At 42.6% G+C, this 20,940-nt stretch overlaps 1 protein-coding gene across 4 annotated transcripts in view; it reads left to right on the forward strand.

The window, feature by feature from the left end:
- MAP4K4 (mitogen-activated protein kinase kinase kinase kinase 4) overlaps window positions 1–20,940 on the forward strand; it is a 137,673-nt gene that overhangs the window by 89,835 nt on the left and 26,898 nt on the right. For 2 of the 4 annotated variants that reach the window (XM_028727931.2, XM_028727935.2), the window contains exons 10-18: window positions 539–714; window positions 2,231–2,303; window positions 7,052–7,262; window positions 11,558–11,719; window positions 14,172–14,258; window positions 14,905–15,105; window positions 16,228–16,389; window positions 19,223–19,453; window positions 20,259–20,365. In XM_028727931.2, the coding sequence (XP_028583764.1) occupies window positions 539–714; window positions 2,231–2,303; window positions 7,052–7,262; window positions 11,558–11,719; window positions 14,172–14,258; window positions 14,905–15,105; window positions 16,228–16,389; window positions 19,223–19,453; window positions 20,259–20,365 (1,410 nt within the window). The remainder of the gene's footprint in view (window positions 1–538; window positions 715–2,230; window positions 2,304–7,051; window positions 7,263–11,557; window positions 11,720–14,171; window positions 14,259–14,904; window positions 15,106–16,227; window positions 16,390–19,222; window positions 19,454–20,258; window positions 20,366–20,940) is intronic. The other 2 variants (XM_028727936.2, XM_028727937.2) reach the window with 1 other exon arrangement.

The following is a 20,940-nucleotide window of genomic DNA, read 5'->3' on the forward strand; positions in this document are numbered from 1 at the left end:
CATTTAAGGAAATTAAATGGAGTTGTTCCTTTGTTGAATTTGTGTGTGTGTGTGTGTGTGTGTGTGTGTGTGTGAGAGAGAGAGAGAGAGAGAGAGAGAGATAGAGATTGACTGACTGATCATGTGCACTTGATGTTCCCGAGGATCTCTATATTGATTGATTGGCCAGAATGGGGACTCATGCTAATTTAAAACTATTTCCCCAGGAAAAATAGGCTCTGTTTCAACCAGGCACTTACTTACCATTTACTTCTAGAAAGATAACTCTCTAAATTTGTATAGCACTGCTTGCATTTGTTATTGAGTTAGGAAAATGTGATAATGACTCCCCCAAGATCCTTAACGTACCTAGATACATTGCAAATATAATTTGCTTTTCCTTGTGAAGTTATTGCCCTCATATTTTGTGTTGCATTCAGCCAAATTTGTTTGTCAGAGATTGGTCCTGCCACTTTTTCGGATGCAAGGTGAACCTTGCTAAATAAATTCTGATCTTGTCAAAGTGACTTGAAATGTGTGTCATTTTCTTTTTGCTCAGGTCAAAAAAGTTCTTTAGTTTTATAGAGGGCTGTTTAGTGAAGAACTATATGCAACGACCTTCTACAGAGCAGCTTTTAAAACATCCATTTATACGCGACCAGCCAAATGAAAGGCAAGTCCGAATCCAGCTTAAAGATCACATAGACAGAACCAAGAAGAAGAGAGGTGAAAAGGGTATGTGATCTTTTTGAAACTACATCCACAGTGTTTGTGTGCATGTTGTAGTAGTAATGTTTGTTCTAGAGCGGTATATAAAATAAATCACAGGTGTTCTGGTTTACAAGCTAAGGACCAAACTAGATGCTCACTTAACAGGTAGCATGCAGGTATATATTTTGATTTCCCTTAAATAATTACAGGTTACAGGTGGGCCAATTCTTACTGGGTGTGGGGAGGGGAGACTTATTTCTCCAGTGCCTCATCATGATCCCAAGCAACCCCAACTTTCTGCATGGCTAGAAGCCATTGACAACCATGGAAAATTTCCACTCTAAGGCTCCTAGCCATAGCTCATGGGGAGGGAAAATCTACCTTCCAATCATGGTGGGACAATGAAGAGATCAGACCTCCCTCATGCTGCCTTCCCAGTAAGACACCCACCCTCCTTGCCTATAATTTAAGGAAAAACAAGATGCGTGTTATGATTTAATGAATACAATCAAACCTTGGTTGTCGAACGCAATCTGTTCTGGAAGCCTGTTTGGCTTCCGAAACATGCGACAACTGAGGTGTGGTTTCCGATTGGTTGCAAGAGCTTCTTGCACTGGGGGTAAGCATCAATTTATTTTAATCAGATAAAATACTGCACTTTCCATTTGTTCTGCAACTGCATAGAAAGAGGGAAGAACACTTTTAAAAGTAGGAAAGGAATTGAATACTCATGAGAAGGAGGTGCTGAGGCAGCATTTAGCCCCCAACCCACAATTTGCCCACATTATAGCTTTAAAGAATGGGTAGAAAGTCAGTACTGTCATTTCGAAGACACCTTAGAAAATGTAGACATTTTTAAAAGCATGCAGCTAGTTCTGCATGCCCACTAGGTTCTGGATGAGTTTCCTGAAAAGCAGTGCCCTCACCTCACTCTGAAGTGGGAAATAATTGCAAAAGGTTTTTACGAAACGGCACGGCAATCTGCCAGTTAGATGTCAAAAAAGTGTCAGAAATTCCACCTGAAATAGCACTTTCGAATCCAGCCCCAACATTTATCTTTGACCTCTTCCAAAGTGGTCATTTTGAAGAAAGGATTGAGAGCCCTGGGTAGAGAGAGTTGTAGTACCGGTATATTGTGTATCTCAAATTTCCACATTGAATTCCTGGGTTTGATTTCATGCTCCTCGTCTGGTGGGGTAGCTTTGGACGGTTCGCAGCAACAATATTTTTGCTTTGGCAACGAAAGCACTCTTAAGAATGACTCTCTAGTGTGAATAATTGCCCTGTGTTTCTAAAACGGCCTCCCTAAAATTCACATCATTACTATAGTTGTTGTTTTTTTAAAAAAAATCTCAGGTTGGTGAAATTGCCTGTTATTAACTTTATCTCGGAGCTTTCCCAAAGCTTTGGCTGATAAAACAGCTTTTGCATAGAACTTCTGTGTTCTGTTTGGAATGTGGGGTTTAAACATTCCGGGTTGATTGTTTTCATGACTGTTTTCTCCTTCCCCATTCTCCCCACCCCATCCCACTCCTACCAGATGAAACTGAGTATGAATATAGTGGAAGTGAAGAAGAGGAAGAGGAAGTGCCTGAACAAGAAGGAGAGCCAAGGTAGTGTATCTCTAACATGGTGATCCAACAGAGAAATGTTAGGGGTCAGTTAAAAATTCTGTGAACATCTGGTTTGCAAGATCACCAAACTCAAGAAAACAAGAACAGACCAAAGGCCCACCTGGTTCAGCATCCTCTTCTCACAGTAGCCGGACAGGTGCCACCAAGCAGGTCCTGGAGTGTAACAGCACCCTCCCCGCTTTAATTCCCAGCAGCAGGTATAAAGGGCCAAGTTGCCTCTGCCAGTGGAGGTACAACATAGGCATCGTGGCTCATAGCCTTTGATAGCCCCACCCTCCATGACACTAAAGTCTTACTCTTAAAAGGCAGGGGTAGAATCCTTAATATTAATGATTGGTGTAGAATAAGGAGTTTCTCTCTCTGTGTATGTGTTTGTGTTGGGGGGCAAGGAATCTATTTTATCATTTGTCCTGAACCCCTGTTAGGATTGCCATCCGGCTTAGAGTTGAGTGTGTATATGAAGACGAGGAGCAAAGGCAGTCCTCTGGGAATGTCCAGGCGACCTTGGAACCGACAGCTCACAGAAGAACCCCGACCAGACCTAAGAGGAGGCGTGTAGTGGTGATAGGGGATTCCCTACTGAGGGGAACAGAAGCAGTGATCTGTGGGCCTGACAAGATGTCTCGGGAAGTGTGCTGTCTCCCCGGGGCTAAGATCCAAGATGTAACTGAACGACTGCAAGGAATCATAAAACCCACTGACAAATACCCCTTCCTCTTGGTTCATGTGGGAACCAATGACACTGCAAGCAATAGCCTCCAGAAGATCAAAAGAGATTACGAGGCTCTGGGCAGGAAATTGAAGCAATTAAATGCACAAATTGTCATCTCATCTGTCCTCCCAGTTGAACGACGTGGCCCAGGGAGAGAGGGAAAAATAGTGGAAGTGAACAACTGGCTTCGCAAATGGTGCAAACAGGAACGGTTTGGATTCTTAGATCACGGAATGCAGTTTCTTGAAGATGGACTTCTGGCAAGCGATGGGCTGCACCTCACAACGGTTGGGAGGAATGTTTTTGCAAAAAATCTCAGAAACCTCATCAGGAGGGCTTTAAACTGACTAATGTGGGGGAGGGAGACAGTGCTCCTGAAGGTAGGAGTCTATCAATTGATGAAGATGATCATCCAAATGTCATAGACCGAATGGAGCAAAGAGCATGCAGACCTAGTGGTGGGAGGAGAAAATCCTTAAATAAGAGACATGGGGGAATGATTAATGGACTTCAATGTCTGTACACTAATGCGCAAAGCATGGGAAATAAACAAGATGAGCTTGAGCTCCTGGTACAGCAAACTAAATATGACATAATAGGAATCACTGAAACCTGGTGGGATAAATCCCACGATTGGAATGTAATAATGGAGGGATACAATCTATTTCAAAGAAACAGACCAGACAAGAAAGGAGGAGGAGTGGCGTTATATGTCAGGGATGTGTATACCTGTGAAGAGATCCAAGATTTAGAACCTCAAAGCCAAAGTGAGAGCATTTGGGTCAAAATTAAGGGAGAGAAGAATAACAGTGACCTCATTGTGGGAGTTTACTATAGATCCCCAAGCCAAACGGAGGACATAGATGATGCCTTCCTGGAACAGATGGCCAAGCATGCAAAAGGAAGGGAGATAGTAGTAATGGGGGACTTCAATTACCCGGATATTTGTTGGATGTCAAACTCAGCCAAGAGCATAAGGTCAAACAGATTCCTCACTGCCCTTGCAGACAACTTCATTGTCCAGAAAGTGGGAGAAGCAACAAGAGGAACAGCCATTTTAGATCTGGTCCTAACCAATGTTGATGACCTGGTTAGTGGGGTAGAAGTGGAAGGATCATTAGGCGCGAGTGATCATGCTCTTCTGAAGTTTACTATACAGCGGAAAGGAGCAGCCAAGCATACTAGGACTCAATTTCTCGACTTTAAGAAAGCCGACTTCATAAAGCTTAGGGAAGTGCTGGGTGAGATCCCATGGACAGTAATACTAAAAGGAAAGGGAGTTCAAGATGGCTGGGAGTTTGTTAAGAGGGAGATAGTAAAAGCACAACTTCAGGCAATACCAATGAGACGGAAACATGGAAGGTGCCTAAAGAAGCCAGGGTGGCTATCTAAAGAACTTTTAACTGAGTTAAGATTAAAAAAGGATGTGTACAAAAAATGGAAAAGGGGGGGAACCACCAAAGAGGAATTCAAACAAATAGGCAGCACGTGTAGACACAAAGTCAGAAAAGCTAAAGCACAAAATGAACTCAGGCTTGCTAGAGAGGTTAAAAGCAACAAAAAAGGCTTTTATGGGTATGTTCGTAGCAAAAGGAAGAACAAAGAAACCGTGGGGTCACTCAGAGGAGAAGATGGTGAAATGCAAACAGGGGACACAGAAAGGGCTGAACTCCTCAATGCCTTCTTTGCCTCAGTCTTCTCCGATAAAGAAAACAATGCCCGACCTGAAGAATTTGGAGCAAATGATTCAGCAGAGGAAACACAGCCCAGAATAACTAAGGAGATAGTACAAGAATTGGCTAGTCTAGATGTATTCAAGTCTCCAGGGCCAGATGAACTGCATCCAAGAGTATTAAAAGAACTGGCAGGTGTGATTTCAGAACCACTGGCAGTCATCTTTGAGAATTCCTGGAGAACAGGCGAAGTCCCGGCAGACTGGAGGAGGGCAAATGTTGTCCCTATTTTCAAAAAGGGGAAAAGAGAGGACCCAAATAATTACCGCCCAGTCAGTCTGACATCAATACCAGGGAAGATTCTGGAGCAGATCATTAAGCAAACAGTCTGTGAGCACCTAGAAAGGAATGCTGTGATCACCAATAGTCAGCATGGATTTCTGAAAAATAAGTCATGTCAGACTAACCTGATCTCGTTTTTTGACAGAATTACAAGCCTGGTAGATGAAGGGAACGCAGTGGATGTAGTCTACCTTGATTTCAGCAAGGCATTTGACAAGGTGCCCCATGATATTCTTGTAAAGAAGCTGGTAAAATGCGGTCTTGACTATGCTACCACTCAGTGGATTTGTAACTGGCTGACTGACCGAACCCAAAGGGTGCTCATCAATGGTTCCTCTTCATCCTGGAGAAGAGTGACTAGTGGGGTGCCACAGGGTTCTGTCTTGGGCCCGGTCTTATTCAACATCTTTATCAACGACTTGGATGATGGACTCAAGGGCATCCTGATCAAATTTGCAGATGACACCAAACTGGGAGGGGTGGCTAACACCCCAGAGGACAGGATCACACTTCAAAACGACCTTGACAGATTAGAGAACTGGGCCAAAACAAACAAGATGAATTTTAACAGGGAGAAATGTAAAGTATTGCACTTGGGCAAAAAAAATGAGAGGCACAAATACAAGATGGGTGACACCTGGCTTGAGAGCAGTACATGTGAAAAGGATCTAGGAGTCTTGGTTGACCACAAACTTGACATGAGCCAACAGTGTGACGCGGCAGCTAAAAAAGCCAATGCAATTCTGGGCCTCATCAATAGGAGTATAGCATCTAGATCAAGGGAAGTAATAGTGCCACTGTATTCTGCTCTGGTCAGACCTCACCTGGAGTACTGTGTCCAGTTCTGGGCACCACAGTTCAAGAAGGACACTGACAAACTGGAACGTGTCCAGAGGAGGGCAACCAAAATGGTCAAAGGCCTGGAAATGATGCCTTATGAGGAACGGCTAAGGGAGCTGGGCATGTTTAGCCTGGAGAAGAGGAGGTTAAGGGGTGATATGATAGCCATGTTCAAATATATAAAAGGATGTCACATAGAGGAGGGAGAAAGGTTGTTTTCTGCTGCTCCAGAGAAGCGGACACGGAGCAATGGATCCAAACTACAAGAAAGAAGATTCCACCTAAACATTAGGAAGAACTTCCTGACAGTAAGAGCTGTTCGACAGTGGAATTTGCTGCCAAGGAGTGTGGTGGAGTCTCCTTCTTTGGAGGTCTTTAAGCAGAGGCTTGACAACCATATGTCAGGAGTGCTCTGATGGTGTTTCCTGCTTGGCAGGGGGTTGGACTCGATGGCCCTTGTGGTCTCTTCCAACTCTATGATTCTATGATTCTATGATTCTATGATTCTATGTGTGGCAGCTTGGAACATTTTGTTGGAGCACAGAAAGCTCACCAAGGTTCAAATCCCAGCTTAGGTGTGAAGCTCATTCGCTTCGTCTTGGCCTAATCCTCTCCGCAAGATGGAATAATGTTTAAATGATTGCAACAACGGCGCATGAGTGGTCCAGTGTCACATGACCAGAAGCAAAGCAATGACCTCATTTCCCATCTTGCAGGGGAAATGTAAAATATTGTTTGTTTGCTCAGTATTAAAGATCTCGAAATACCAAACATACCAAATGGTAGCCTAGGCAAATACGTTGTCTTGGGATATGATAAGTACCTCAAAGCATAAAGATGCTTGAGACATTGTAGTGAATAACTTGGAGATTACTAAGAACCAGCTGTGTGTGTGTGTGATCACTTTCCCTTAAAAACAAGAAAGCAAAGCACCCAGATTTTTGTTCATACTTCTGGAGAAAATTGACTACATTCTGATTTCTGCTGATTTGGCACTCCCAGCCCCCCTCCTGCAGTGTTACTGTACATTTTAGTGCTCCCCAGGGGAAATCAAAGAAAGATGTGAAATGAAAAAGTTCCCAGCAGCATGCTTGAGTTATTTACTTACTGGCTTTTGTTTGGGTTTTAATAACTCCCCCCCCCCTTTCTCCTTCTTACAGTTCTATTGTTAATGTGCCTGGAGAATCTACCCTCAGACGTGATTTCCTGAGATTGCAGCAGGAAAACAAGGAACGTTCTGAAGCTCTTCGGAGACAACAGCTGCTACAGGAACAGCAGCTCCGAGAGCAAGAGGAATACAAGCGACAGCTGCTGGCAGAGAGACAAAAGCGCATTGAACAGCAGAAAGAGCAGAGGAGGAGACTAGAAGAGGTAGAAGCAGGCCAGAACGGAAAAGCCTACTCTTTTCACCTTTTGTTAAAAGGGCCAAAGGCTACAGGTTCTCTCCTAAGATCCTGAAAATGCTGGAGCCCCTGAATAAACACCTCCTGCTGTAGCGTTTCTGATGCTGGAGTACTTGGGTTGAGGCAATAGGTCTAATGATCAGGAGCAGCCAAGCCAAAGGGGGAGTTTTATTTGCCTGTTTTGCAGCTTCCTTTCTGTCCTGCAGTGTCTGAATTGGGTGCTAAAGCTTGGTGGCTATCAGGCCATTTATTTAATAATAATAATAATAATAATAATAATAATAATAATAATAATAATAATAATAATTTATACCCTGCCCATTTGGCTGGGCTTCCCCAGCCACTCTGGGCAGCTTCCAACAAAATATTAAAATACAGTAATGCATCAAATATGATATGATGACATGATACAAAATGCACAAAATGTAATCCCAGCCTAAACATGCTGAAAGTAACCAATATCTGCCTGCTGGATTATTCACTATGAGGCGTGCCAACTGTATGAGGCTGAGGCCTCTACAGCCCTGCCCCCCAGTGTCCACTGGGAAGGGGCTCAGTCCTCCCAATCTTGAGGGGGTAGAGGAAGCCTGGCAGGATGTCACCCTGGGCTGCGCAGCGTTGGGAGATGCCATGCAGACTAATGCATCCTGCTGCATGGATGTCATATCGGGTGGAGGCCTGGCCAGCCTTTCCTGATGCAACAGTCATCACACGCAGACCGCATCAGCCCTACCAATGTTGGGCACAAACTTGGTGCCTGTGTTAATCATTTAAGCCTAATTGGGGTGTGTTCCTTCAATACAGCAGCTGTGAGCAAGGAGCTTGCCCCCCCTTCACAAAAAGGGCATGACCCTATGTAACAACTAAGTCATCATGTGTGCAACTGTGTGGGGGGGAAGGCTTTTATTTGACCTGGAGCTCTGCACAATCAAGAGTTCCTGATTCCAGTAGGCCTTCTCACATAGATGTGGAGCTCCACTTCAGATGGGTCATTCTCTTCACGCAGAAGCTAGGGGCGGGATGCTCTGCATTGACAAACGCAAGATTGCTAGTGCTCAAATTGGGCTCTAGAAAAACATGGTGTTGCCTACTTTCACCCAACTCCAGTCTTGAAAAACAATGATCATTCACTTAGTTTTGATGTTTACAAGGCGCTCAACGGCTTCCTTAAATTGTTTGCCTTTTTCCTGCTTTGTGAGACAGTTTTTTTGTTTTTAGAAGTTCTTATATAATCATTCTTGTCTTAGTTTCACACAAACAGCAAGACCTGGCAGACTGAAATACTTTTAAATAATTACCTGAGGGCTAGTTCACAGTTGAGTTCTTTTTTTGATGCTGGCATTCAGTTATTATGAAGCTGTCACAGACTAAACACTACAGATAGAACTTTCATATTGCCGGATGTCATGACAATTGTTCAGAGACAGCGGGTGTACTAGCCTAAAACTGGCAGAGGTTTCTAGAAGTTTGATTGTACTTTGGCCCGACCCGACTTAGATGCCATGGTTTCACTATGACAAACAATGATTTATTGGCCAAGAAAAAAAGCAATCCCTCTTCGCCCTTCTCCTCCCCCTGCTTGAGCTCCTGGTTTTGATGAAGATGCTGTGGTTTCTTAAACTACAGTTTCCAGTGACATTCCAACTGGGAAACTGTGGTTTCAGGGCTCTCTCCCAAGTGTTTCGTATGAAGGCATACTATACCTTTTTGCTTAAAGGAAATGCATATACAGAGCTATATGTTTTAGCTAGGGTTGTAAATGAGCCAGGATTGCAGTGACTCAGATGGAATTATATTCTTCTGGCTAGTGGCCAGAGCAGGAAACATAAACCTGGGAACTGGGGAAGCTTCTGTTCAGCGTATTATTTATTCCCATATTTTCTGTAGGATTTTCAGTTTGTGAAAAGGTGGTGTACTATGGAAGGGGTACTGTGTTCAGAAACATTTACCACCTTAGATGATTTTGTGTTCTGCACAGAGCAGAGGCAGTTGGTACATGTTTAGAAGGATTTGGTGTATGTCATGGTTTTAAAAATATGGCAGTGTACCATGAATAATTAAGTATTAATAAGACATGTTATTGAATTCTGTTGAATCTGAATTGTCGTGTTCCCTATTACTGGGTTAACTGACAAAAATTTGACTGGAAAAATCTTCAGTTTTGAACAAGAACAGAACAACTAATGCTGAAACTATTTAGAATCTTTTTGGCCAGATAACTAATAGTGATTCTTGGAAGAATGTTGACCAAATGAACTATTTAGGGAGAAGAGGAAGCAAATCAGAAACTGAAAAAATATATGAGTCAAGTGGCTTGAGGACTGTGTCCTCAGTTCACCTTATGTGTTGCAAATGCAATAAAGTAAATCAAGGGAAGTTGAATGATTCTCTCCCCGCTCCCCCCCAAATATTTGAAGCCCTTTTTCATATGTTCTTTAGTGGACTGAATATTGATAGTAAAGAAGCCATGGATTGCTTTGCTTTGGGTAGTGGGTTTAAGGCTATCCATATAGCATTTTCCCATATGTTTTGTGACAGGGATTACAGGAATGTTTTATACAATATGTAGTTTCTGGGGATGTAATGCCAGCCCTTTTAAAATATGGGATTGCTTTCCAAATACTGGCACACACCCAGATGGATTTGACAGAGGTTTTTTGCAGAGTTGCATTGGAAATGCATTCTTTTTCAGAATTTAAATAAGAGTTTGAAAGCCAACGTGGTATATTAAATGGAGCGTGTACCCTGAATGTGAGAAACCCTGGCTATGCACTGAGATAGAATCCAGCAAAGATCCTGGTGAACTACTGCAATACATGTCCAACAACCCATTCCTTAAGACAATACATTCTTGTGTTCTCTAGAACTATTCAGGCTGGATATTAGGCAAAGCAGCAATGTAAGCTGGGCCTATAGGAAAAGCCCCAAAGTCCTGCAGTTCATAACAGTATTGAGATGGGCTGCAGGGGCTTTTTTTTGTAGGCTGTGTGTGTGGACTACTGAGCTGCAAGTCCAACCTGGTCTCCCACCAGCAGCAAAATCTGTGGCAGCTACACTGAACAAGGCACCTCCTCACTCATTTGTGTATTGCCGTTGATAGGTGATTGGGGTACTTCTGAAACAGGAAGACGTGCTCCATTGTTTCCCAAGCTGTCCCAGGAAACATTGGAGCAGATGTCTCCATCTGATCAACTTTTTAATCACACACAGCATTTTTGCACTAGTGGCAACAATATTACTTATTATTATAATGTTTATTCTACACCTTTTCTCCAAGGAGACAAGAGGGCATAAATAGTTCTCCCCTTTCTCATTTTATCCTCAGAGCAACAGTGTGCAGTAGGTAAGGGTAAGAGATGGTTACTGGCCCAGCGAGCATCAGTTAGGGATTTTATATGGAAGCCAACCTCAAGTTGAGAAGTAACATTTAAACTTGATTGATGCATCCCTCTAGTATCCCTCTAGTATGTTTCTAGTATCTGCCACTTTTGCATGTATTGCTTCATAGATTTGTTTCATGCTGTATATAAATTAATGTGCATTTAGAAAAACATCCACACATAAATTCAAATTTAAATATGTACTGTAGATAAATAGCATTTTTGGAAAATATATATCTTAAAATATACATTTTTATAGTGTGTTCTCTCCAGATATGCTGCATTTTGATATTGTAAAAAGGTAAAGGTAAAGGTACCCCTGCCCATATGGGCCAGTCTTGACAGACTCTAGGGTTGTGCGCCCATCTCACTTAAGAAGCCGGGGGCCAGCGCTGTCCGAGGACACTTCCGGGTCACGTGGCCAGCGTGACATCACTGCTCTGGCGAGCCAGAGCCGCACACGGAAACGCCGTTTACCTTCCCGCTAGTAAGCGGTCCCTATTTATCTACTTGCACCCGGGAGTGCTTTCGAACTGCTAGGTTGGCAGGCGCTGGGACCGAACAACAGGAGCGCACCCCGCCGCGGGGATTCGAACCGCCGACCTTTCGATCGGCAAGCCCTAGGCGCTGAGGCTTTAACCCACAGCGCCACCCGCGTCCCCCTTTGATATTGTATTGGGCCAATAACTGCATTCCAAAATTTGAGAATTGGGAATCCAAAGGATGTTGTGGGCAGGAGGTGCAAATCTGACCAATGTTTTGGCAAAAAAACTCAAGTATCCTTAGACAGAAAAATAAAAAGCTGAACTTGGTTGATTTAAGAGTTGGGCGAGGTGGGACATTTGTATACATCACGATACATATATACATATTTTAAATGCAGCAACAAAGAAGAGAACGGGAAGCTCGGAGGCAACAAGAGCGGGAGCAAAGAAGGAGAGAGCAGGAGGAGAAGAAACGAATGGAGGAAATGGAAAAGAGGCGCAAGGAAGAAGAGGAGAGGAGGAGAGCAGAGGAGGAAAAGCGGAGAGTAGAGAGAGAGCAGGTAAGTCAGAAACAATGCGAATTAAGTATGATTCCCCCCCACACCAGAACAAAATATTGGAGAAAACCAGCAGGAAGCCTTGCGTGGTCAAAGAAGCATCCAAATTGCACGTAAAAAGAATATTTGTTGCATATGTCACACCTAATGGGCTTCAAAATACAGTTTTATTTAGGGGTGGGACACCCACCCAAAGAAGGCTGGAGAAGCTGAGCTTTATATTGAATTATATTTGGCTCTTCGCTCCCCTTCTTAGTCACTCGCTATAGCACATATGGAAATTTATTACACAGAGCTATGGCATTTAAATTGCTTGACATGGTGGGTGAATTTCCATTACATTCATTAAACTGAGGCAAGATGGGCCTTAGTTTTTGTGCTGTTACGATCTTTCAAATGCCAAAATCAAACTCTGCATATATATATATTTTGCAGGCTTGTACACTAAAATGCCTTAATAGGGGCCTGTTTTCCAAATCGTATCAGCCTTGCCTGCTTAAAATGAATTATAATTTGGTACATGATGTAAAAAAATCAAATCAAATGCCTTAATATAAGTATCAATGTCAGTACTAGGAAAACAATATTCCGTGTAAGTGGTTACATAATTGGGCCTGAAATAACTTAACACTTTGTATTCAGAAAAATAATAATAGCGCTTGCCGCTATGGGTAATTGTACTTGGATTGCAACAATTTCCCCTCCCCTGCTGTGACATTTATTTTGAGAGTTCTGAAATGGTAAAAATGAATATTAAGTAACTGAAGCACATAATGGCAGAAATGTTACCTACTATTAGATACCCATGTGTGCTAGGTTGTCCTATGAAATGGCGGTAAATTGCCCCCAAATCAGGAAATTCTGCATGCAGAAGAAGGCCTCTGTAGCCCTGCGAACATGTGGAGGCTACACACCTTGTCTCACTCTCAACATCCCTTTTCCTGCCAGCTGTGGGGTCAGTCTATCATGCATTGAGAGGGAATGGGAAATCTTCACACATTAGTTTCTAAGCACATTCAGCAGAGCACAGTGAGATTCTACCTTCTGCAGTCATGCACAATTTATGAAGGTCTGAAGCTCTAGCAAGTTGGGGACAGGGATGTTCGAGGTGGGACTAGGTGGACAGTTCTGCCCCTTCCGCACGTTCTGAGAAGAGGGCTCCTGCGTGCCGCAAACATCCACCTCGCACTGCACATCTGGGCCCCATTGAATGGGACGGTGATGATGCACAAATCCATTTGCGATTACTAGTTGCATGCGACTAGAATTGGACCAGGGCTAAGGGGGGAAAACCCAACCTTCTAACAGTACAATGGCAACTCAGAGAGATGTTATTCAAACTCTATCCCTATGGCTGATTTTAAGAAACTACACTTCTGTCTTCACTTCACCTGAACTCTGGATTTGCAAGAGCTGCATATAACAAATCTGTATACATCATTTCTTTTCCTTCATGAGATTTCAAGTAGCTCCCATTTTGCCACAGCACTGAATCCATTAATTGCTTTTTGCATACACTGTCTCTCTGTGTTTGAGTGCATGTGTTTTATGTTACCTACATTTATTAATTTGCATGGTAGGATGTTCTTAGCTTTGGATATGGTGCTGCATATTTAGGCTTGGTTTAGTGGGCCAGACAAAGCAGTGTTTGACTTCTGAAGTGTAAGGCTTAGATTTCCAGATGAAAATGCTTTTTTGGTCTTCTACCTGTTCTCTAGTGGATGTTTGTTTGTTTGTGTTTTGTCATAACCACCACATACTTGGGCAAGACTGGCATTGCTCTGATGACAGAGGTTAGGATAATCTACAGTCGAGGTTAGAGTTGTGTTTGGCAGAGTAGTTACCTGTGGGAAGCTTGCAAAAGGGATGCCTTAACGAAGCCTGGCTCTAGCTGTTGCTAACGGTTCATCACACAGTGCCTAAAACTAATTATTTTAATAAAAGTTGCATGTGGTTTTGCGTTGGCTGTGTTGGTAAGACTTGTTGTGTTTTTAACTCTCGGTTTGTTTCAAAAATACATTTTTGCTTATTTTTTTCTTTAATAAACATTTTTCAAAATTCATCAGACAACCTAGGAACTCTTCCCACCTGACTTTCTCAAAAACCATCTTAGTCTTTTAGTGGAGTACTTTTCAGCCATTACTTTAGGTCAGTGTTTCCCAAACTTGGGTCTCCAGCTGTTTTGGGACTACAACTCCCATCATTCCTAGGTAACAGGATGTGGTCAAGGATGATGGGAAATGTAGTCCAAAAACAACAGCTGGACGCCTAAGTTTGGGAAACACTGCTTTAGGTGATAGGGTTTTCTTAACTTGTTCACTGAGGATTCACAAGAAGCGATTCACCAGAAGTGAATTGTCACCTGAAGGTTGCCTGGGGTGGTTTTGCTACTCAGGTGGTTTCGATGCATTCCTGTTGTGAACAATTTTATTGCTGGGTAATTTCTGTGTGACAGGAGTATATCAGGCGACAGCTAGAAGAGGAGCAGCGGCACTTGGAAATTCTTCAGCAGCAGCTGCTCCAGGAGCAGGCCATGTTACTGGTAACGCACCTGTATCTGTTTTTGTTCAGTAGCAATAGGTTTTTTCCCTTTCTCTGGCTGGTGTCCCAGGCTTTTCCCAGTTGGACACAACTGAGCTTTACTGTATGCACAATAGAACTTGGAACAAAAGCCATTTATGTTATAGTGCATTGGGCTGGCAGGCACATGTGAAAATTATTGTATCACAGTGCAATAAGAGTAGATTTCTGTTTTTAAAGTTGGGGATGTACTGGCTTGGTAGTCAGGTTTTTTGTTTTTTTGTTTTTGGAACAGCCCTCCTTAGAATAACAAGAGTGCAGACCATAATATTTATTCTTCTTATTATTAAACACTGAATATAAAGGCCAGGTTGTTGTCTCCTTCCCCCTTCCCTTCCCCTACCTCGCCTCCAAAAATACACTGTCCTTCAAGATTACACTTGATTGCTCTTCTTTAAAAAATAATTTAATGAATTAAAACGCCACTGTTCCTTTGGGTTTCCAGTCTTGCTCAGGTTAGCATAAAACATCGCCAAGAAAAAAAACAATACCAAAACCCAATACATGCTCCTTGGGGTCCAGTTTTAATGGTTGGTACACTCGGTTGCATTGTAGCAACAGTATACCCTTGGTATTCACGTCTTGAATGCTGACCTGTTTTCTCAAAGGAATACAGATGGAGGGAAATGGAAGAGCACCGACAAGCGGAGAGGCTGCAGCGCCAGTTGCAACAGGAGCAGGCGTATCTCTTGTCACTTCAGCATGACCATAGGCGGCAGCAGCAGCAACAGCAACAAGAAAGGAATAAACAAAATTATCATACTCCTGAGCCTAAATCCCATTATGAGCCTTCTGAAAGACCACGGGAGGTAACTGAAATTTTGAAATTTAGCAAGCTTTCTTCAAGGCTTATTCATTTAAAACATTTATGCTCCATATATGCATACAGTGGATCCAACTTTCGAGTTGCGAACGCAGCAAACCTGGAAGTGGGTTTGCTGCTTGCATGTGCACAGAAGCACTCTGCAGCGCTGCGCGTGTGAGTAGAAGTGGTCCTCCAGTTATGGAATTTTGGGGATACGGCCGGGCCTCTGGAATGGATCCTGTTCATAACCGGAAGTACCACTGTGTGTGTGTGTGTGTGTGTGTGTGTGTGTGCGCGCGCGCACACACACACACACACACACACACAGATATTCATATTCATTCCAAGGAACTCAAGAAGGGCTACATATTTCCTCTAGTTTATCATCACAATTATCCTGCAAAGTAGCTGAGGCTTAGAGTGATGATTTGAACCTGCTGCCTTTGCAGAGATGCCCAGTCCTGGATGTTGAACAGTATTGGGAGCCAGTGTGCTTCAGAGGTGGAAAAATGGACTCTACGATTCTGTGATTCTTTTAAAGTCTTTTAGGATTGGATCTATTTCTGCCCATTCTGTATGCAAGCGACCGTTATATCATTTTTCAGCAATAGATTCCATATATGTGTGTAATTGCATGTGCGTTATATGGAGAATGCCACTACCAACCCTCTGGAGGAAGCAAGTGTGATGAATACACTGTAGGCAAGGATCAGAGGTGGGCAGATTTTCCAGCCATTTTCAGTTTTTCAGCCATTCTTGAGTTTCTCATTGAGAAACTGATAAACCCTCTAAGGGACTCCTGGGTTTTCATGCACACACTTTGCAAAGCTTTGCAGTCGATCATTATGTAGAAACACTGTTGTTCTATTAGCACCGTTTCCCCCCCATTTCTGGTCGTGTGTGTGTGTGTGTGTGTGTGTGTGTGTGTGTGTAAGTGTCAAAGAGAGAACCATTTTACTAGTTAGAAAGACATAGTAATTCAAATGTGCTTTTGTAGTTGATGTAACTTTTGCAAAGTTTTGTCATACCTGGTATTCCTTGAAATCCCACGAAAGCCGCAGACAATCTTCCTGGTCAAATGTGGCCATGCAAGTCCAGCTCACGTACTTTTTGGTTTTTTGTTCAGGTTGACGATAGATATAGGAAAAATAACCAGGGCTCCCCTGAAGCACAGTCTAAACAGACGAGCAAAGTGTTGGAGCCACCAGTGCCTTCAAGATCAGAGTCCTTTTCAAATGGAAATTCCGAGCCTGTTCAGCCTTCACTGCAAAAGCCAATGGAACCACAGGTAAAGGCAGAAAAGGTCTCTGGGAGAAGTATGTGGGAAGCTGATGAATGACCGAGAGGTATGGAAAGCCACAGACACAAATGAAAAACGTGAGGATGACTGTGTCTTGGAAAACACGTTCGTTATGTGTGAATGACTTGTAACTCCTGCGCTAAGCGACGCTAGCTAACACTGCCCTTGCACCTACTTTTTTTCTTTTCTCCTGGTAAAACTGACTTCCTGCAGCTTTCCTTAAAAGTTTGGTGGGTTGTAAGGAAGAAAAATGTGTTTTAGTGTATTCTGTTGAAAAACTTGCGATGAAATACAGAAACACTTGCATTCCGCCTGCTGACTTGATCTTTTGGAAGGACAGCGATGCAGCAATTGACCCAGAATCTCATTTCTTTTTAATGGTGGTTTCCCTTAAAATATTTCCAATGACAGCTGAGTCATCTAGTGGCATGACTTAAGTAGCAAGCTACTTATGGCAAAAACAAACAAACCACTGCGTTGCACTTCTGCGATCAAGCAGACTTAGTCCGTCTGTGAAAGCCATCTTGGCCAGACAGCCATGTAACCAGGTCTCCAGGTGTAATTTCACCTTCAAGATTGCTTTTGAGGGATAATTCCTTTGGCTACACTGATATGTTCCCTTTTCTTTTTACTTAAGGATTAAAAACAACAATTGTGTTCCTAGTTGAATTCATTTCATGGGATTCTCTTTGTATATTTATGGGTGACACCATGTAGGTATAATATATTTTCAGAAGTAGCCACCTCTACCTTTTTAGCCTTGTTCAGGTACAATCTATATACAAACAGGTTGTTGTTCACCTGTGTAGCACAAGTGCAGAACCCTCTTTTATTTTGAGGTGATGTGTTAGAAGAAAATAACCTGTTTTTGAAAACCTTAGCCACTTTTGTAAATATTTGGCTATTACATTTTAATAGATCTTTGAAAACCTGTACGGCGGCATAGGTTGTCGGTAGAAGCTCAAGAAAAACACAATTCTAAATATCTCTAAAAGGCAGTTTTAATATAATGCACTTATGCTAGAAGCTTGCAGCAAAACAAATTGGCCGCTTCAAATCACTATGTGAAATTGTGGTCGTGGTGTCGATTGGGACGGCATTTTGCTCCCCTTTTAATTTCCTGTCTTCTTTGTCCTTGAATTGCCCTTAGAATTACTTCGTTTTTCCTAAGTTTGCAGTCTTATTCCATCTACTTGACTCCTGGGTTCCTCATTCCTAAGCTCCTCCTACACTCTGGCGATTCTGTACAATATCCCCTTATGACATTTTAATCTCGGCAACACATGATCCTTTTTTTCTGGATCTAAAAGAAGCTGACCTGCAAACTGTTAAGAGTCTGTTCAGCTGAACATTCCATGCCGGTGGACCAGCCAAAATCATCAGGGACTTTATTGCCATAATCAGAATTTGATACACCCGCAATACTGTTTCTGAACAAACACACATATACATCCACTTTCTCACACTCTTGTTGCATTTAATTTTGCCCAGTGCTCACTGTGCTCAGAGTCCTGTGATTACTTGTTTGTAGGGTGAGCTTGAATCTGGACTACTTCCCAGATTAATAGAAATGGGGTGAATTTGGAAGCATTGAGGAAAACATTTCCATTTCCTTTCACAATATTAGAAGGGGGAAAATTACTCTGGTGTGTTTATTTACTTTTTAAAAAGGCCCTTAATGAGGTGTGCAGGCAGTGGTAGAAAAGAGTACTTAGCAAAATTATGTATACATATACCCCCAAAAGAAGTGGCTATTGCAAGGCTTCCCTTGGAGGGTTCAGAGTTAACTATGGACTTAAAGCTGTGCTTCCATAGTGTGTGTGGTCATATTTACGTGTTGTCTCTAATGTGCATCTCTAGTATAAATTACCTGTGACACATACAATATGTGTATATTGTTTTTTATACAGCATAGTGTATGTGCATGTTATATAATGCCACTGTGCACATATTTTCAGCCAGTGACTGCTGAAAATGTAAAGGGTGTCTAATTTTTGTTCTATGTGAATCCGTCTTAATGCCTTAAAAGCAACTTACTGCATGATCAAAAGATGCCGGCAAATTGTTTTGAAGCTAATATATACCGTACTTTTCTGTGTATAACATGCCCCCACGTATAAGATGCCCCCTATTTTGGGGGACTAAAAATTAAGAAAATGGTGGGAGATTGCACAGAGTTGTTGAGCTTCTTTTAGGAGCTAAAACTAACAAACAACACACACGCATTGCAACAGCCTCCTAACATCTGTCCCCTTGCTAGCAGAAGCAGCCTATTGCCCGCCCAATTGCCGCAGCAACATCCAATCAACACCATCCCTTGCCGCAGACACCAATAACATGCTGCAGACTATCTCTGGCTCGTGGCATCAACCAATCCCATGTCCCCCCCCCGCCCCGGCACTACCCATTTATAAGACAAGCCCCAATTTTAAACATAATTTTTCAGTAAAAATGTGGAAAAGTACGGTATTTGCCAATATTATTTTATACTATTCCTTTTGATTTGATACTTGGATTTGAAAATTTTCATCCGGCCTAGGTTCCGCAAGATGGAACTTGCCCTTATCTTTTCCCATTAATTGGTGTGCCCAGAGCATACACCCTCCAAAATGCTGATTTTATGTTCTCTCTGCACCTCCCTTGCTTTTAAGCTCGTATTGATTTTCAACCACATGCTTGCCTTACATCATATCCCAAGTTGTGCTTATCCCGCCACCCAAATACCCTCTTTGCCTTTTTTATTCTGTGTTTTGGGGCGGGGCGGGGGGAGCCCGTGTGAACAGAACGCATTGAATGTTCTATGTTTTGTTTTCTTCGTAAGGTACAGTGGTCCCATCTGGCATCTCTCAAGAACAATGTTTCCCCTGTCTCGCGGTCCCATTCCTTCAGTGACCCTTCTCCCAAATTTGCACATCACCATCTTCGCTCTCAGGACCCAAATCCACCTTCACGCAGTGAAGTGCTAAATCAGAGTTCTGACTCTAAGTCTGAGGTACCCGACCCCACCCAAAAGGCCTGGGCTAGATCAGACAGTGACGAGGTGCCTCCAAGGGTAAGGAAGTAGAAAGACAGAATTGTGAATTTTTTTTTAACAAAAAGAAACAAAAAACAAAGCAAAAGTAATGAAAGGCATGTGCTAGATTTTTAACTAGTGATTTGCACACCCATAAGAATGACACTGGTATCAGAAACAGTACTTTAGGCAAGGAATTCTCCCTCCCCTTCTTCAGCCAAGATGTTACAGGAATTTCTGCCCTAACTTAACACAAAAATGCCGTATGGGCGGTGGCTGTTATATAGAAGTAAAATATTATGCCAAGTGATGTAGAGAAGAAAACATATGAATAGCTGAAAGCTACCTCTTTGTCTCTAAATGGAATATCAGGCTTTAAACCGGTAGTTTTGTTGAGACATTTCTGTCCACAAAGAAAGTGTTTTCTTGCTTGGTTTACCTCTGTCAAATATAATCTTGCTTTCCCCCAGTTCTCTGCCTTCTACTGATCCATTACTAGTCATTTGATGGCTACTTAGAGCTTAATTTCCTAAATTTCCCATGCTATTATAGCAGATTGCTTTTTGCATCCCTTGCTTCAAAGTCCTGTGTTCTAAACCGTCATGGTAGTCTGTGAGTGGGTATATGTGTTTGTTTGCTAGTTACCTACTAAACTCTTACGTTCTTTCCAGCATCTTAGATGCAGTCCAAAATGAGCTTAAGGACTCTAGTTGGTGAATTATTTTAGAACTATTTTGCTCAAAATGCTAGTGTTTTAATAATGTACCCCAATGCATTGTCGCAGCAACATGTTCTTTTTTTTATATATGTCGTGGTATCTGAATTGTTTATTCTTCCATGCAAGGTACCTGTGAGAACAACATCCAGATCACCTGTGTTATCTCGCCGAGATTCGCCGCTGCAGGGCAGTGGACAGCAAAATAACCAAGCAGGTCAAAGAAATTCCACAAGGTTTGTGGTATTGGGTTTCCCACTTCAGGAGGAGCAAATTGGATTGGAGGAGCAAATTGGGTTTCCCACTTGGGAGGAGCAAATTGGAATCCATTGTTCCCCAAAAACACTTAGTGTTGAGAGATGCTGTTGTAAGGCAGTTTCTGCTGTATCTGAGAAGCTCCTAAGGGCAAGTTTATACAGGAAGTTATCTCATGCCATTCAACTCTAGTTGGTTTTCTTTTGGAACCACATCTTAAAGCATGTTCATAGGTAGTGCAGGCAAAAGGCCTTGAATGAGTCTTAGTCAAGATGCTCTGAGTGGGAACCAACTCCCCAATTGCACCCACCTCTTCCTCTCACCTGTTGTCTATTCTCATGCTTGGGATCGGCCCATACCACCTCTCAATAGGAGAGCACAAGCCGTGTGAAAGTTACTGTTTCTTCTCCTTGCTCCTCTCAGTAATTGCTCATTCAGAGAGGCCTACGAGGCTTTATAGGGATTGGAAATGGGCAGTCTGCTGTGGCATGATAACACTGGTCCCAGACACTGGGCCTTTTCATAGTGTTTGTCTGATTGTATCTCCAGCTAGAGA

Source organism: Podarcis muralis, chromosome 4, assembly GCF_964188315.1.
Source record: "Podarcis muralis chromosome 4, rPodMur119.hap1.1, whole genome shotgun sequence".
NCBI classification, from domain to species: domain Eukaryota; kingdom Metazoa; phylum Chordata; class Lepidosauria; order Squamata; family Lacertidae; genus Podarcis; species Podarcis muralis.